Here is a 20,238-nt window from a genome sequence, read left to right on the forward strand (position 1 = left end):
CACCAAGAGCCACAGGTATTAATTTAGTGTTGTATGGTATGCTTTTTTGACTCTCAAAGTGCAGGTAACATTGCTTTTAATGAATCAATAAGGGCCAAAATCTTCAAAATGTGGAATCTGAGGGTGCAAAAAAGAAAATCTTCTTTAAATATATCCAAATTAATTCCTAATTACTAATTACTGATTACTAATCAAACATTTAGTTTTTATATATTTACGGTAGGAAATTACAAATTATATTCATGGAAAATAATCTTTACTTAATATTCTAATGATCCATAATTAAAATCCATATTTTTTTTATTTTTTTTGGCTATTGCTAAAACTATACCCCAGCGACTAACGACTGGTTTTGTGGTGCAGGGTCACATATATAAGCATCCTAAAAACGAGAATTGGGCTAAACTTTTGGTTTCACATCCCACTCTGGAAGTGTCACATTATAAATACTGGCGTTCGCTGGCAGATTTTATTCATGCGTTCAGAAGGAAGTTCATCCCTCAGTAGCTTTGCACTTTGTCACCTTGCGAGGGAAATCTGCCCAAGCACAATGAGGCGTTTCATTGTCTGGCTCTTTCCTGCCACGGTTCACTGATGGCTCTGCCTCGCGGTTGCAGGGGAGTTCGGTGAGGTGTGCAGTGGTTTACTGCGGCTGCCAGGAAAGAGAGAGTTCCCAGTGGCCATTAAAACTCTGAAAGCCGGTTACACCGAGAAGCAGAGGAGGGACTTCCTGGGGGAGGCCAGCATCATGGGCCAGTTCGACCATCCCAACATCATCCACCTCAATGGGGTCGTCACTAAGAGTGAGTGCCTGGAGCTCTTTTGATTATGATTGTCTTTGAAAATGATTGTTTCTGTATTTCACTGTAAAAAGTGTTGACATGCAATTGTTATCCTAAAAGAGCGGTTTATACTTGATTTCACCCCTCAGTTTAGCATTGTTGGTGTAACGTAAAATATTAAGTTTGAAAAATAATATTAACAAATGTTTTTGATTTGAATAAAAGCCGTTAAATGAGATGTTACCACATTTTTATGTTACCAGTTTTGTGTCTTGTTTATGTTTCATATAATAATAACATAACATAAGACCTTGGAGCTGAAATGTGTGTGTTTTATTTCTGCAAGGTAAACCAGTGATGATAATAACAGAATATATGGAGAACGGATCCCTGGACACCTTTTTGAGGGTACATTTAGCTTTTCTCAGTTAACAAATACACTAATGTGACATGTTTATTGACCAGTGATGGCCAATTTACTCTGAAAATGTAATCAAATGACTGATTACTCATTTTAAAAGATATCACGTTACTGTTCTGATTACTTTATTTCAAAAGTAATTAGTAATTACTTACATTACTTTTTTCTCCATTAAATTGATGAAATCCCAGCATACATGCTCCTTGTAAATATTTGTTAGTGTTCTGTGAATGTTCATAACAATGTTATTTTTTTTTTCTAACTAAAGCAAGCGGCTGCTGCGTGCGTGGTTTAGTTTGGCAGAATGCCATCAAAGAGCGTTGCGTTTATAATCTCTAAAAGACATCTCAGTTCATCGCAATCTCACAAATCTCTGTTATAACACAATAAATATATGCTTGATGAAGCTTTCATAATGTCTACAATTCGTGTGTTATAATGAGAGGATTTGTGAGCACGCAAATCTCAGCACTGCATTTTGCTCAACGCAGCAAATATGTGTTTTAGCCTAAATAGAAACTCTGCATACACTTCTAAATGTTAAGTGTTTATATTTTATATTAGTTAATGTTGCTTTTGTACAATACATTAATAACAATTCATTTGTTTTAGATATTTTATGTTTAGATATTTCTTTATTGCGGGAGTCCCGTGAATTATTTTGTTCTCCCTCATCCCACACACACACACACACACACACACACAAACACACAAGTGTCTACCCGAACGCACGTCGGGTCTCGCATGTCATGAAAAAAATTACAGAGATGATTAGTTACACGTTATTATAAACACGTCCCTTGTTACAGTGTAATTACACAAATTACTAAGTAATACCAAGTGTGTTATAAATGAGGAAATCCATAAACTTTTTTATTATATTTAAAGTGTCACCATTATATATTTCATGTTTAGTTTTTGTGTATTTCATGAAATTTATCAAATATTTATTTATATTATATTTTTAATATTTTATTTTACTAAATTCACACACACACACACACACACACACACACACACACACACACACACACACACACACATATATATATATATTGCACAATTATTTTTTACCTTTACTTTTTTCATTTTCCTTTTTACTTTATAAATTATATATAATTTAATTAAATTTTACGTGTGTGTGTGTGTGCGCGTGTGTGTGTGTGTGTGTGTGTGTGTGTGAAAAAGTAATCTGAAGCTGTTTAACATAAGGCAGCAACATAAAACATGAAAACAAAGAAGGGACATGAATACCTTCGCAGGTTAATGCATAATTAAGTTTGAATTAATATATTTATCATTTATTTTGAATTAATTTATTTAAATTCACCAAGCACTTAATAGCATATTATTATGTGCACTTCACCTTTCTGAAAAATAACTGAAAAAGGGCCTCGAGTGCCCTTAATTTTTTTCCAAAGTATAAACATTTAGTTTGATTGTTGTATTCCTCTCATATTTGTGTGTGTTCTATCTTCACTGCTCCAACAGAAGAACGACGGTCAGTTCACTGTCATCCAGTTGGTCGGCATGCTGCGTGGCATTGCTTCTGGCGTGCGCTACCTCTCTGAGATGGGCTATGTGCACCGTGACCTGGCTGCCCGCAACATCCTGGTCAACAGCAACCTGGTGTGTAAGGTGTCCGACTTCGGCTTGTCCAGAGTGCTGGAGGACGACCCAGAGGCGGCCTACACAACCCGCGTACGTGCTACAGAGGATAAACACTGAGTCATGCTAACAGCTAACCTACCACTCATTGAATCTATTAGCCGCCTCACAGCAGGGCTTTGTTTTTAACCTAGTGCCACCAGCAGCATACTTTTTTACTTTTTACTTTTTTTTGTTTGGTGGTGACTGACATAATTAGCATAGCATAGCGTTCTTTGTCATCTGTCTCTTGTTTTGTTGTGTCACACTGAGGGAAGTGTTTTATGGCTGTGTGAACTGTCGGCAGGTTAATTAAGACATGTCTCCTCAGTGCTGTCAGAGATGGATAGCACTCACACCGGAACAGTCAATAAGCGATTAGCATGCAGCAGCCGTCCACAGACCTAATGCTTCCTGTCACATTTCACAGCCTGACACCATTCCTTCCCAGCGATAATCACCTGTTAAGATGCTCTGACAAGACCCGTTTCTGATGTGAGATGTGAATGTCAGCGTGTTGTTTGTTTTGCAGGGAGGGAAGATTCCCATCAGGTGGACGGCTCCTGAGGCCATCGCCTACAGGAAGTTCACCTCGGCCAGTGATGTGTGGAGCTACGGCATCGTGATGTGGGAAGTGATGTCGTACGGCGAGAGACCATACTGGCAGATGAGCAATCAAGACGTAAGTCAAAACGAGCCCAGAATTCTATTAAACTGAGGTTAATCTGCTTTTATTGGCACTGCATTGTGTCTTCATAAGTGAAAGTGTGTTAAATTATGTACACAATATTGTCAATAGTGTATGTTTTGTTCTAATTTCCAAACAAAAATAGTTCCAGTCAACACAGAGGAATTGTTGTCTTTCCGAGCAACACAGAAGTGTTTAGTTACTGAATGAATACACAGTTTTGAATGAATCAAGTGAGTCAATGATTCAGTGACTCAGTCGTAAAGACAGAAATTTGCTTCATTTCACAAGAATAAGAATGTTCTATTATAGTATGAATGTTTGTAGTATGAATGTATTCCGGACGAACTACATAACCCATCCTATCATTGTCATGTGACCCACCAGCATCAGTTGCATCGTGTCACTGATACTCATAAATCCTCTCCCATGGCCTCATGGGAGAATAAGTGTCCATTATGCACACTTCAGAATGACGCCTGGATAATTGTTGTCTGCTCTTTTATAAGTAGCTACTGTGAATTCAGACATACTACTTTTGTCATGTACCTTTTTGAAGTATGCAATTTCAGATGCAGCCAGTCACTTGCTTTGTTTCGGAATGAATCAGCCATTTGAATGAATCAGATGAATGCATGAATGAATGAATCATTTATTAAGGCAGTGACTCGCCGCCACTTATTGGTGTTTTTTTTTTATTATTTTTTTTTTATCATTTCATATTTCAGTATGAAAATGATTTCTTAGTTAATGTGCAATTCATTTTAATTCAAAATGTAATTACTTGACATCCATAGTGTTTGTTATTTTTATACATATAATGATATAATGTCTAGTGATGATATAGTATGCTTTTATGAAAAAGATTCAGTTTCTGGGCAAGAGTAAAGTCAAAGTGCAGTTTTCCCCTGCAGTCTTTTAACACTACACCACAATAATTGCTTCCCATGGCTGTTTTAAGCGCTCACATGCTCTCTCGTATTTGCCTCAGGGGAAGTGAGAGCATTAGAATGCTGATGTCTATAAATAGATCAGGAAGTGAGGGTAAAATCTGAGCTGAACTGACATATCGAACGCCGTCAGCGGATTTTGGGGTTGGGTTGGGGCTGGATAAACTCTTTCTCCCACCGCGGCACATCTGCCTGCGGTCCAGTCAAAGGTCACCTGCTCAACAGCAGAATAGGAACACACAGGATGCTGGCTAATGGATATCAGGGTTAAAAATGTAAGTTTCAGGTTTTGCCCATGAGAATTTTAGGCTACTCTTAGCATTTCTGCACCGAAAGAGCATCGGCTCTTTGTAGACTGATATCTGCCAGCGTTATGGAGTTCGGCTCAGACATAGTTTCTTTAAAAGACCTTATGTACAGTAGCTTTTTACCAGAAGCTAACGTCATCTATTGTTCCCTTATCTCTCTCTAAATACAAACATGATCTCGCTGGATAGACACCGATACATTCAGTAAATAATATCAAATGAGCAGCTTATAAAGGTTGTTTTTTGAGCCAGCATTTCTCATTTTCCTAACTGAAATAATAATAATAATAATAATAATAATAATAATAATAATAATAATAATAATAATAATAATGAAATATAAATATATAATTAGTCATATATAATTAATTAATATATTAATTAAGAAATAAATATGACAAAAACACAATCAACTGGTAAAAAAATGGAAATTGAAAATATAAACATAAAAATAATAATTCAAAATACTGATAAACACAATAATAGTATCTCAGTTATACTAATATAAAAACCGGTTGTGTGTAATATTATATTAGACTAATAAAGCCTAAGATGTTTATGAAACCTAGACAATTACTAATACGTTATCATGAATGTTAACATTTAGTAAATTTAAGTAAAATATTTATTTATATAAATATTAACAAATTATGCTTGAATAATTTCCCAGTTAAGTAAATATTGATTTCATTAATAATTCAAGTAAACAGCCATTCAGTATAAAAATTAAATTAATTATATATAATAAATGTGTAGTTGATTGCTGTGATCAGAGCAGTATTTTCAGCATCATTCCTCCAGTCTTCAGTGTCACATGATCCTTCAGAAATCATTCTGATATGCTGACTTACTGCTCAAGAAACATTTCTGATTATTATTAACAGTGCTGCTTCATATCTTTTTCAGGAACTCTCTGACCCCAAACTTGTAAACGGCAGTTTATGTATCATTGTCTATCCAAACAAACCAACATATGGCCTAAATGTAAAATATGAATACCTACAAATGTTAATGCAGTAAAAACTCTGCATCTTTTTAACTATTATTAAAGCACTGCAGTCTCAGATACTGGAAAACACGCAGTACACGGCAGCCAGCCACCTCTCTGCCTTTTGTTATGTAGATGCGCATGTCATATGTCCATGTATGAGATGACAAGTATATTTGCAGGCAGAGATGAAACACACGGCGATGCCTGAGTTTTCCCAGCATATCCCAGAAGGAGGTGCACATAGCAGTCATGGTTTTATCAAACACGACTGACCTTTTTTCCTCCTTTACAGTTGTCAGTGACGGCTTCATCTCGTTCTGTGCTCCATCATTAATCTCTTTCACAGACGCTTGGGAAGGGAGAGTTATTTGATGTTTTATTTAGCAGTTTCTTGAGGGTTCCCCTCAGATCTCGGCTTCCTCGGCTCAGTTAGACGCTTGTGTGTTTCTCTGGCTCTGTCTGTCTGTCAGTCGGTCTCTTTCTCTTTCTCTGAGTCTTTTCCGCGAGGGATTGCTCTCTGAGCTGCTGGTGTTGTAGTGCTGCTCTTTGTGATGTGAGAGTGGGGGGGGGATTTTAGAGAGAAGATGCTCTTTGTTGATTCAGGGCTCTGATTTATGCTGCCAGAAACCTATCTAATAGATATATCATCATAGATATATTCACCCTGCAACACAACAGGACATCTTCTTTAATTATATATATTATCTGTCAACTGATACACTACAATAGCACATACACCAGTCAAAAGATGATTCTCAAATAGTACATAAAGTTTTGTAGTATATATATATATATATATATATATATATATATATATATATATATATATATATATATATATATATATATATATATACACACACACACACACACACACACACATATACTGCTCTACAAAGGCAAAATACCTTAACTTAAGTGTGAAACTGAGAAAAATGACTTTAAAGTTTTTTAGGACACTGGAAATGTAACAATTAGATGTTTTAGTTATGAAAATTATCTACATTTAAAAAAATTGTGAGCTCACACTTGATTTTTTCCCCATTTTGAAGTTAATGTAGTCTGCCTTTGCATTGTCTGCAAAACGTGAGAAGTCACGCAAAGCCAAAAGGCAGTAACTTCCACATTGTCAATATTTGGTTGCTGATCACAATTTGGAATAACATTGTTATAGTAACATCTGTATAACATCTAGTGATGATGATCAATTGTAAAGGCAAGTTTGTTTTATTTTCACTGCCTAAGAATGAAGATCAGAAGAACTAATGGCTAAAATTCAGTTTTACCACAATACCAGAGCAGTACAACAAATCCTTGTTGTGTTCACAACATTTCACTGATGACTGCATTTCTAATCTCGGTGAGTACAAGGCGGGATTTTCAAAGCGTTTGGCCATAAAAGATGGTTCATTACCAACTTTATTTAGACCAACGAGCATCTCCGAATCACAACGCGAAGTATGATTATGAAGTTATGTGTTTGTTTTCTCCCAAGCGTCTTATCAGTATGTGTGCTGTCTGCAGCCTTTGTCTGCGCTGATCGTCATGTACAAACACGTCATTAAAATGAAGTGTAACAAGTGATGCTAACAGATATTCTGTGATAAAGTAATCCATATGAAAACAACGCAATGTCCGTTTTTCACGTTTCCATTCATTATATCTAATGTGACCACGCCCCCGCACTGAACGCACTATTCAGATTCAAACCGAAGCGCGGCTTGAATACACACACACAGAAGAAAAAGCAGCGAGACTGTTCAAGTTTTTTTATTTTTCTGTTTGCTTCGCGATGAGAGGAATAAGACACAATTCACCCCAAACAGATGCTAACGCATAGTTTACCGTGGAGGTGTGTGCGGAACAACCAATCAAAGCTGACTATTACAGTTGACCAATCAGAACACAGTATGCTACCGAAAGGTGGGGTTTAAGGAAACTGAATCTTTTGAACAGCTACGCACGAACCATTTGGGGATCTCTGAGAATTGAGGTAATTTTAAAATGATATTTTGACAATGCTTTTTTAACCTTGGGTGGATTTAAACCTATTGTACAGGACTTATAAACAGTGATAGGAAGCTTAGAATTTTCATCTTACTGGCTCTTTAAGGTTTTCTTTATGTTTCTTTTTTATTTTATTGTAACAAGCAGACTTTGGGCCCTATCTTGCACCCAGCGCAATTGACTTTGTACACCGACGCATGTGTCATTCCTATTTTGCACCCGCGCAAAGCACGCTTTTCCCTCCACAGAAGCACGTCGCTAAACTAGTGAATGAACTTGCGCTCCCTGGGCGGTTCAGCGCAAAAAAGGAGGCGTGTTCCGGCGCAAACAATCCCTGGTGCTATTTTGCTGTTCCATTAAACAATTGCGCCACTGACCAGAAAAAACCTAGTCTAAAGTCAGTGGCGCGTTGCGCGTTGTTCATTATGCTATTTTAAGGGCGCATGCTTGACCATAATGTATAGCGTGCACAACGCGCATACACTTTGCTCATGTGATCTACACAGATGCAACAGTTATTTTTGCAAATCATAAATTGTTACACTAAAAAAAATATTAACCTGTTGGCCAAATAGTGGCAAGACATATGTGTATATAAGTACATCTGACAAATTGTGGCTATTTCCTCCCACGCCTGTTTAACCGACGCTATTTTGGGTGGGTTTCTCCCATCCCCATACAACACAACTTCTCTGTCTTTCACTGCTCTTACAAGAACATCAGTCTCCTCGGCTGTGAACCGCTCCTGGCGTGCGCCTGGTAAATACGTCATAATAATAGCAATCCATAATGGAACTTGCGCACCTGCTTTTAAAGGGAATGTTGGATGAAGTTCTGATTGGTTTATTTCACGTTACGCCCAAACCACACCTATGAATAATGAAGCTACTTAAGACCAACCCATTTTAGATTTTCGCCTGGCGCAAGAGCCATTTATCCCGCCGGGAAAATAGCAACAGCGCCGAGACCCGCCCACAAAGTTACTTGCGCTTCGCGCTTTGACACTTGCGTTTCAGATCGTTAAAATAGGGCCCTTTAAGTTAGACATGAGTGGATACTGTTGATATCAATGATATCAAAATAACGTAAAATAATCCTAGACGTAGCAGAATTGCTTTTATATTGACTTGTACGAAATCTAAATCTAAAAGAACGATTTGTGGATTGATGTGAATGCCAACAAATGGGAGCAATGCTCAGAATGCTTGTGGATTAAACATCTCCCAAGATGTTCATTGCCATGTATTGATTTTATTAGGTTACAAGAAAAGGTAGGATATGGATTTAATTGCGAACTGTTAGTATGCGACTGATTTTATGATTGATCATGCTAGCTGCGACATTCAAGTCCACACTCATCCAAATAGAAGTGACAGCCTGATGAACAATCTGCATTACAAAAAGAAAATAAAAATCTTTAAAGGTTATTCAAAATTACATATTGCTGGCAAGGTAGGCCTATCTAGTTTGCTAATTTTATGGAGCTATCTAATTTGTTTGTCTACTCCTTATTTAAAATGCAGCAGACTATAATGGCCAGTAAAACAAAGGCAGAACACTGTATAATTCGAAACCAACACCGTAACTTCATATTGACGCGTGGCTAAACAAATCCAGAATGCCGTAACTCAATTTGAGCGTTCCAAACAAAGTGAAATAGAGGTAACTGGTGTTATACGGTGTTCTACCTTGGTTTCAAGATACTTGACTCAAGATACTTGTACACATTATAAACGATGTCTTGAATGTCCCCAGAATATCAATAACCCATTTTCAACAAAAATCTAAGTTGCGGTCTTTTGTCTTTTCAAAAGCAGTATATTATTGATGTAAAAAGTATTTGTTTATTTATGTTGTATTAACTTTTAATAAAAGCAACTTTACTGTCACTTTTGATCAATGTAATGTAAATAAAAAAGATTAATGGGCTATATATGTATGTGTGTGTGTGTGTTTATATATATATATATATATATATATATATATATAATATATCTTTTTACAAATATAGGCATATATTTTTATTATATATTCTAATAATAATTAATTCAGTACTGTTACAGTATTGATAATATTAATTTTACATTTAAATATATACAATAGAAAAGTGGAAAAGAATGTTCAATAGAATGTTACATTCATTTTTGATAAATTTATTATAAATACAAATAATAATTTACTAAATAAAAGTACTAAAAAAAAGAAAAAAAAAAAAATCTGACTCCAAACATTTAAATGTTTATAATAAAGGCCTATATATATATATATATATATATATATATATATATATATATATTAAATGTTTATAATAAAGGCCTATATATATATATATATATATATATATATATATATATATATATATATATATATATATATATATATATATATATATATATATATATATCATTAATAATATTACTATTAACAATATATTACTCACTTTTCACTCCTGGTTATATTTGCTCTATATGATTGTGTATGTGAAGAATAAAAATCTTGAATCTTACTATAGTACTAATTTTTTATATTAATGATGCTGTAACAGTACTCTAACAAACATTACATAAATACAATATAGTAATATATATAATAATAATTAGCAAAAAAAATATATATATAAAAAATCTTACTATAGGTAATATAGGCCTATATTTTTTTATTATATGTTATACATTTTAATTGTATTTTGTTTAGTACTATATGAAGTAATATAGTACTGATATTAATATTACTATTAATAATGATTTAACTGATCTATATATATATATATATATATATATATATGTGTGTGTGTGTGTGTGTGTGTGTGTGTGTGTGTGTGTGTGTGTGTGTATATATATATATATATATATATAGTGTTCCTGTAGCTCAAGCAGTAGAGCATTGCGTTGTGAAGTGCAAAGTTTGGGGTTTGATTCCCCGGGAAGACATGATAGGTAAAAAGTGATAGCCGGAATGCACTGTAAGTCGCTTTGGATAAAAGTGTCTGCTACATGCATACATTTTAATGTAATTTAATATATATATTAACATTTTACATGTAAACATTTTATTTATTTATTTATTTAATTTTTTTATAATGCTCATTAGAGCATGGACTTGTTAGCCAAGAGTGGAGTCTACTGTGTACTTCATATGAGTAGCATCATACTTTTTACAATGTGTAGTTGTTGCTGAAGTAGAGCAATCAAAGTGTTTTGTCTTTTTTTTTTTTTTTTTTTTTTTTTTTTTTTTTTTTTTTTTGAGGTTCTGGTTCACTTAGAAGGCAGCTAGTAGACGGCGAGGTCAGTGTGTGACTTCACCACCTGCTCTCAGCAGCAATCCATGAAGCAGAACAATCTGTGTTCGGACACTGAAGGCACATCATATATTTATTGTGGAACATGATGTAAAGCTCCTGTAATCTCTTCTGTTGTCTCAGGTGATAAAGGCGGTGGAGGAGAACTACAGGCTGCCGGGTCCCATGGACTGTCCGACCGCCCTCTATCATCTCATGATGGACTGCTGGCAGAAAGACAGGAACAGCCGGCCAAGATTCGAGGAGATTGTCAGCATACTGGACAAACTCATCCGCAATCCCAGCAGCCTCAAGGGTCTAGTTAACCCATCAAACAGGTAGACGACCAGCCGTTATTGGTTGTTCCTTTGTTCTTGTTCTTTATTGTTCCAATCAGAGTATATAATTATGTTGTTATTTACGGCATGTGATTAATGTTGACTGTGAGATCACAAATGATGTCACGTCTGTGAAGCATTGATAACCGAGGGTTAAGCACCCTTGTACATGGTTGTCTCTTGAAATCAATGTTTAATGACACTTATGACAAAAACGTGCTCACATTTAATGATTTAATGTTGCGTTAAACTGAAGTGACAGTGTGCAAATGACTTCCAATTACTGTGATTATACGTATAGAATACATTTGGGGTCTGTATTCTTACATGATGGAATCATCTATTATCTGTAATTGTGTTATGCAATTATGTCCAGGTATAATATGAAATTGATTTTGAGTCTGGGAATGTTTTGTTGGCTGCTTTATTGCACTGTAATTTTCTTTATTCGCCTTGGATAATAGTCTTAGCAAGTGTGTCCAAGAGATCACTGATAGGGCTGCACGATATTGGGAAAAAATTACATTGCGATATTTAATTTTTCTGGGATATATATTGCGATATGAAATATAATCAATTTTTTTCTTACAAACAAAAATGGGGTGAGCACACTTACATTCTTATTTTAAATGATTTAAACTTCGACACCATCGTGTCAATTGATTAATTTGCGCGAGGGAGAGAGCAAGACAGCGCTCGTGTTGTTTGAAGACGTTGAGCGTGCAGCCGACGCTCACTCTCTTGCTCTCTCTCTCTCTCTCTCTCTCCCTCTGTCACGCGCGCACGCTCGCTCGCTCTCTCTCTCGCGCACTCTTTCTCTCACACTCTCTCTCACGCTTGCTCTCTCTCTCTCTTGCGCGCGCGCACTCTCTCTCTCTGGCCCATACAGTTAATGAATAACGGATCAACTACAACAGCCTACATCGGACATCCTGCGATGTGACTATCGTGGATTCGTACATCGCGATATCGATGCTTAAACGACACATCGTGCAGCCCTAATCACTGATTATATTAATATCGATAGTCATAATACGCCTTTTCATTTAACATGCAAGTGAAAGCAAAATTATAAGTTTCATACTAATATTCGGTTGCACTTTATTTTACAGTACGTGTACTAACATGTACTTATAGTGTACTTACAGTGTATTTATCTAAGAAAGTTCTGGTAATACAAGGTAACTACATGGGGTAGGGTTAGGTTTAGGGGTAGGTTCAGGTTTAGTACCTAGTTATTACATAGTTATTGTAATTACTATAATAAGTACATAGTATGTACATGAGGTACATGACTGTAAAATAAAGTGCTACTAATATTTCCTCTGCATTTTTTTTATGTTTTGTCAAATAGCAAATATAGAGTACTTTAAAAGTTTGAGGCCACATTTATTTGTATTCATTTTTTTTTAAATGTAACATTATTTGCAAATGTATTGCAAATTCCTTTGAAATTTAGTCATAATATATATATATATATATATATATATATATATATATATATATATATATATATATATATATATATTTATCTCAGTTTTCCAGTTTAGGCTCGTGCTTTTCAGTACTAGCAAAATTATTAAAATATAATAACACAGTTATTATAGTATTATAACACAATTATTATCATATTACACATTTTGAGGTGGAAACTTGCATCATAAATGTACTTTAAGCCGGTTAGATGGTGCATTATTCTTTGAGTCAACGCAGATCTGTAATCTTTGTTATTATTATCCAGCCTTCAGCTGTAATGTCAGGTTGATACATCTATTTGTTCACCACTGTACCTGTCTCTCCCACAGAGTGTCCAATTTATTAGTGGAGCACGGGAGCCCTGAGGGCTGTGTATTCAGATCGGTGGAAGAATGGTTAGAGGCCATAAAAATGGGTCGATACACTGAGCTTTTCATGGAAAGTGGATACACTTCTCTGGATGTTGTCACTCAAATGACCTTGGAGTAAGTCATCTGTTGTGGAGGTCATGGAGCCTCTTTCACGTACTGTTAAGAGTGTATTGAGAGTGTTTTTATCAGAAGGGAATTTTATGATGTGAAAGAGATGCAGAATAATGTACTGTAATTTAGGTAATGGTTTCCAGAGATGAAATGTAACTTTTAACAATAAAAACAAAAAGTTAACAATAACAACTTGTTTAAACCACATATGACATAATATATATAAACTGATTTTTTGTTCTGTTGCAGAGATCTTAGGAGGGTTGGAGTCAATCTGGCCGGCCATCAGAAAAAGATCCTCAACAGCATTCAGGAGATGCGAGTCCAAATGATGAACGCCACTATGCCCATCTGAGAGCGGCCTCAGAGGAACCTCCAGGAGTAGCCTAGCACTTTCTACAGACACTTATTTATTGAACGGAACTATTGAAAGAAAGAAACGAAATGACCCTGATGAAAAAAACTAAACACTGGATAGATGGACAAACGGTTACGGTTTCGTTTGTGCAAAGCCTCCAAACTAAAATGACAAGAGGAGCTGGACTGAAATGCTGAGTGAATATTTTGGAAAAGTGTGGCACATCTCCAGGTAGGACTACTGACTTGGGATCAAGTGTCTCTGGGCTGAATGTATAGCATTTTTCCATGACCTCATTCAACAATCTTATTACCTCTGGAATACCACGAGAGACTGCGGTCACTTTCAGCTCGGATGTTTTTCAAAACAAGTTCTCCTAGGGCAAATTCAGACAGTAAGACTGAAGTCATATCACGGGCTGAGGAAATGTACAGTGTGGTGGTGTTAAAGCAATAGTAGATTTTGAGCTTGATGTTGATTTTACTTCATTTTAAATGATTGCTATCTTGTTTCAAAAAGACGACAGAGCTATGGACAGGATGGTTTTCCTTTTGCACAATATGCGGGTTGTGAAGGGCAGAGGAGATGTGTTTGTTTTTGAAAATGTCACACGTTTCAAAACCACAAATTAATTTTAGTTCCACTGATGTTTTGGTGTTTTGTGTATAAATAATGTACAGTTGTGTTGTTGAAGTGGGGCTCAAATGCATCCATTGATGATCATGTGAGGTTGATTTTCTCTTAGTGCACAGGTGGGCTAACATACTATGTATATTCAGTCCGGTCCGGTCAATAAATGTTTGTATTGCCTTTCAGTGCTTCATTAGATAGAAAAATGAGTTGTTTTACCGTCAATGTGCGATCTCTACTGTATTCTGCTACCTATCATTTTGCCTCGCTCAGTTTTCACATCTAGGAGGATATTAAAGTCAACATGAACCCCATTCACTATCTTAAATCAGATTTTGGGTTTTACTGTGTGTAATGATATAACCTTTGTAATCATCGGGAAGAAGGAGGCGGGAACCGGCGCACAATCAATGAAACTTTAATAATTCAAAAATAAACACAAAACAGCGCACCAGCCCCTCACGGACGACTGGTGTGCATAAATTCAAAGCAAAACATAAAATATTGTCCAGGCCTGGTCCTCTCTCATCCTTCACTATAGTCGCTCCAGTTTTATATCCTTCCATCTCCTACGTGGGACTCGATACCGGCGGTGGGGCGCAGGTGTAGCTCACCTCCAATCACTACACCCTCGTTCCCACGTCTCTCGGCCCCGCCCCACTCGCCACACTGTGCACAAATAATAATTGTTTTCTGGATAACCTTTAATTTGCTCCATATTAAACAACATTCTTTTTTTGGCTAGTAGCAAATAACAATACGTCATGATACTGTGAAATACGTCACATTATGGAAGCAAAATGGATTGTGATTATCATTTCATGTTGGCTTTAAGCTGGTTCAGTATGTCAGGCATTAGTAAAATCAGTGAGAATAAGTTTGTGTGCCACATCTGAGGCAGCCTGTGGATTACTGAAGACAATCATTTTGACTCGTCCCTCTGTGTACAGACAAGCTGTGAATTGTGTATATTTACAGTTAATAGACTATCAATCTTATCACAAAATTATTGATCTGTTTGACAGTGATGGTTCACAAGACATTTTTATTGTGATGGTTTTATCAGCTGTCTGGAATCTCATTCTGACGGCACCCATTCACTACTACATCTTAGATGTCCTGAGGTTGAGGACATTTTCAGCCAATTTTCATTTTAGGGGTGAATTATTCCTTTAAAAGTTATTATTATTACAGTTTTATGGTTGGACAACTTATCAACATAATGACACATTTTACTGAACATCTCCAAAGCATTGCAAATGTAGTAGATGACGATAACGCAGTTAGCCTAGCATGCTAATGTTATCAGTTGCCTTTGTGCTTTCCCGACCTCTCAAACTCCAGGAGTAACTCTCAAACTCTAATGTGTCGCAATCCCATTTTCTTCCATCTGTATGTACACTGAGGTACAAGTCGAAATTATCGTCTGTGGTAAAAGGCAACATGCCACACATTACAGATACTACTCTATAGATCTCAGAATAAAAATAAATGTTGAACGTTAGGACACATAGTCAGAAAGTAATCACTCAAAACCAAATTCCAGACATTAGGTCATTTCTACTCATATTTTAAGGCCACAAATATTACAGCAAATGCTGTTAACACTTTGTTGAAATCTTGAAAAACATCTTAAGAATTTCTTCAAAGTATGGTCAGTATAATATTTTCAATAAGTCCAGTCTGGTAGATTTTTTAATTTTAATTTAATGAAATTTAACCTTAGTAACCTAATGCTCCTAATCGAAAGTGCTCAAGTGCCTGTGAATGTGTGAGTACATTATAAAAATCCATAAATATCACTGAGGAGCTAATCATAGGTTCATTGCCAAAATTAATAATGATCAAAAATCTTAATGGCAAAGTTAGTTACAAATTTTCAATGAATCTGATTTTGTCTTTTTTAGTAGTGTTAATTGTTGCGATGAATGTCACTACTGACATACTGGGAAACGGGTCTTTTACACAATGCATTCATTTGGTATTTTACTGTATTTTCAGAATAAGAGCAAATAGTTTTACAGATGAAACTGTACACTGAAAAACATTGGTTACTCTTTATTTTAAGGTGTCCTTGTTACAGTGTGATAATACATTTAAGTACTGAGTAATATTAATTAACTACATGTACTTACTATATGTTAAGGGTGAGGATCATGGTTTGGCTTAGGGTTACTTGCATGCAATTATTAATTAAAAAAAAAAAAATGTTATTATAATAGTAAGTACATGTAACTTGTGTAATAAATACACCTTAAAATAAACATTTTAGCATAACCAACCCACACACCAATATTGCAAAATTCTTGAGTTTTTTTTCAGATTTGTGGCTGTTGTTTATTGTAGTGATATTTCTCCATAACCATTGATCATATCTGCCAGAATTCGTCATGTTTTACAAGCAAGTTTGACCTATTATCAGCTTGTTTTCTCTGAAAATATATGCATTTGGATGATTTCAATCTGTAGTCATTAACATAGAAGAGATATGCCTTTCATTTGACATTTATGATTGTGGTTACACAAAATGCATCTAATTTACACATGGAGCTGCAATTAAGATCCTTTCAGGTTAGTTCAGTGTTTCTGAATAACAGCAAACACAAAGTAACACAATTAACTCCTACAACCTATTTGATCTATGTGAAATTAGCTTACCATCCTCCAAAAACACATTTAAAACTATGACTTTAGCATAAATGAATCGTTTCCAAACATTTATGCTAATACAAAATTATATGAATGGTATTGGTGGGCTGTGGATTACAAATGCATTTTATCAGCATTAATGGCTGTCATTATTATTTTTGGTCCAATAAAGAGAGGGAAATGAAAAGCACAGAAAAAAAGTAGTTTCTATGTGATAATTGTTTGTCCATTACCTTCTGCTGTGTTTTGTTGTGTAAATGTCTTTTGTAGTGTAATATCACATTTTATATTTTTTGGAATAAACTGGTGAGAAACCCAATATTGCTGAGTTCTTTATGTAATGCGGCCTTGGTTTTCACGATTTTTAATGTTATAAGTGCAAGACGCCACTCAAAATTCACTTTCAAAACATATCCAGGCTCAAAACATACACATTAGTTCCAACCCTGATTAAATGCTATGGCCTGTAATGTTGCATTAACCCTTAAGACTCTGATGAACTTGTCGAGGGGAGTTTGATCAGGGTTTGTGTTAAACTCTGCAGGACAGAGAACCTCGGAGTAGAACTGAAAAATCCTAGCATAAATGGTTCTCTACGGTCATTTTTCTCTTTCAGGTTGACTACTGCCATGGTGGAGCAACAGTCTGAAGTTTGCTGAGCAAGTTAGTCACAGTTTGCTACACTGTACACATGCTTATATCTGGCTGCTGAATAACCCTATCGCCGCCTTGAGTACTGAGATTATTTAAATACTGTACCATTCAATATGGCTTCACATTTGAAATGCATTGCATTTGTTTTTTGTGGCCTTGTAAAAAGTACTTGTAGCAATCTTACAAGTCTATTTAAAATAATAATAATAATAATTGCAGATAATATAATATTTATGCAATACAAAGCCCCTTAAGGCACCTTTATTTATATAGCGCTTTAAACAAAATACATTGCGTATGAACAACATTCATTATGAAAACAGTGTTAATAATGCAAAATGATAGTTAAAGGCAGTTCATCATTGAATTCAGTGATGTCATCATCTCAGTTCAGTTTACATAGTGTCTGTGCAATCATTTGCAATCAAGTCAATGATATTGCTGTAGATGAAGTGACCCCAACTAAGCAAGCCAGAGGAGACAGCGGCAAGGAACCGAAACTCCATCGGTGACAGAATGGAGAAAAAAACCTTGGGAGAAACCAGGCTCAGTTGGGGGTCAGTTCTCCTCTGACCAGATGAAACCAGTAGTTCAATTCCAGGCTGCAGCAAAGTCAGATTGTGCAGAAGAATCATCTGTTTCCTGTGGTCTTGTCCTGGTGCTCCTCTGAGACAAGGTCTTTACAGGGGATCTGTATCTGGGGCTCTAGTTGTCCTGGTCTCCGCTGTCTTTCAGGGCAGTAGAGGTCCTTTCTAGGTGCTGATCCACCATCTGGTCTGGATACGTACTGGATCCGGGCGACTGCAGTGACCCTCTGATCTGGATACAGACTGGACCTGGTGGCTACGGTGACCTCGGAATAAGAGAGAAACAGACACATATTATGAAATGTAGGAAAAGGATCTGCCGCCCACAGTTGATTTAGATTTTCTAGGTATTATCAAATTGCCTGAGTTTTGAGAACGTAGCGGACGTAGAGGAGTATAATGTAAAAGGAGCTCATTCAAATACTAAAGTGCTAAACCATTCAGGCCTTTATAAGTAATAAGCATTATTTAAAAATCTATACGATGTTTGATAGGGAGCCAGTGCAGTGTGGACAGGACCGGGCTAATATAGTCATACTTCTTGGTTCTAGTAAGAACTTTTGCTGCGGCATTTTGGACTAGCTGGAGTTTTTTTCTTTTTTTTTTTTTTTTTTATCAAGCGTGCAGAACAACAACCCAATGAAGCATTACAATAATCTAACCTTGAGGTCATAAATGCATGGATTAACATTTCTGCATTTGACATTGAGAGCATAGGCCATAATTTAGATATATTTTTGAGATGGAAAAATGCAGTTTTACAAATGCCAGAAATGTGGCTTTCTAAGGAAATATTGCGATCAAATAGCACACCTAGGTTCCTAACTGATGACGAAGAATTGACAGAGCAGCCATCAAGTCTAAGACAGCGTGTACACGTAAGTGTACACTTTTTTATGATTATTTCCTGACACACTTAAGTAGACTATTAAAAAGAGCATATTGTAATAATGTCAAATTAAACATTTTACGAATTGTGATTGCCCGAGTACCTCAAGCATGTGACGGAAATGTTACGCCTCTTAACATATTGTGATGCCCTGTCCAGCCGGAGCGAAGAGACATAAACATAAAACCCATTGTAAACGTGATATAAATCTGATTTCTAGTCGTTTTCTTTTGAAACGCAAAAACAAAGTAGTTTCGCTTTCTCAACAAAACAGCGTCACACACCGTGGCCTTGAGCGAGCAGAGGCCAGAGGCCCAGATTGAGTAGCGGATTCTATGAACGAGCGTCCGTTGGTCTTGTGACGCTTCGTCCACGGTGAAAGTAGATTCGGCGATCCACAGTGCAAAGTTGATGTATTTCCTCAGCAACCACGACAGATCAACTCCAGGCATGATAAAGTGGATATAGTCCTCTTTTGGAAGGTCAAACAAATTAGTTTCGCTTTAACAGTAAAACACATAGCTTCTACACGACATGACGGCGGGAACAACAATACTACAACGAGAATAAAATGTATGCCTTCTTTCTTCGCGTGAACATCTGGGTGGTGTTATGCAAATCTTCCCACATACTGACGTAGACATGTGGGGGGCGTGTTAGAACGAGCCGTTTCAGGGGGGTGTGGACGAGTGTTTGCTTTGATAAAGAATATCTTCTTGGGTTTGAGACTTTAGTCTTTGGAACTTTACAGATCTTCTTTATGCACCAAGAGCTTGTAACACTCCAGAGTGAAAGGAAAAATGTAAATCGCATCATATGAGCCCTTTATTGATTAAATTGCAACTTCTTCATAACAAATGTGTAATAACAAATATATTTAAATAGTTGTATGTATTTTAGTGAAGTCACAAATGTTTTTCAGTCAACTACACAGTACACTTTAACCATATATTTTATATGCAAAAGACTTATGAAGTTTCATATAAGTGTGCTCAAACATTGCCTTTCATATAAATGTATACTATAATATATTTTCAAGTATTTGCAATAAGCATGCCCAGAATATTTTAAAAGTATGTTAAAGTGTGCTACTTTTTCACAAGG

General features: G+C 36.0%; 1 protein-coding gene across 2 annotated transcripts in view; it reads left to right on the forward strand.

The window, feature by feature from the left end:
- Window positions 1–14,535, forward strand: part of LOC113054027 (ephrin type-A receptor 5-like) — a 102,634-nt gene extending 88,099 nt beyond the window's left edge. For both annotated transcript variants that reach the window (XM_026219294.1, XM_026219295.1), the window contains exons 11-17: window positions 618–803; window positions 1,129–1,190; window positions 2,695–2,904; window positions 3,383–3,532; window positions 11,216–11,409; window positions 13,215–13,370; window positions 13,617–14,535. In XM_026219294.1, the coding sequence (XP_026075079.1) occupies window positions 618–803; window positions 1,129–1,190; window positions 2,695–2,904; window positions 3,383–3,532; window positions 11,216–11,409; window positions 13,215–13,370; window positions 13,617–13,722 (1,064 nt within the window). In that variant the 3' untranslated portion in view covers window positions 13,723–14,535. The remainder of the gene's footprint in view (window positions 1–617; window positions 804–1,128; window positions 1,191–2,694; window positions 2,905–3,382; window positions 3,533–11,215; window positions 11,410–13,214; window positions 13,371–13,616) is intronic.
- Window positions 14,536–20,238: the final 5,703 nt, after the last annotated feature.

Source organism: Carassius auratus, chromosome 35 (genome assembly GCF_003368295.1).
Source record: "Carassius auratus strain Wakin chromosome 35, ASM336829v1, whole genome shotgun sequence".
NCBI classification, from domain to species: Eukaryota; Metazoa; Chordata; class Actinopteri; order Cypriniformes; family Cyprinidae; genus Carassius; species Carassius auratus.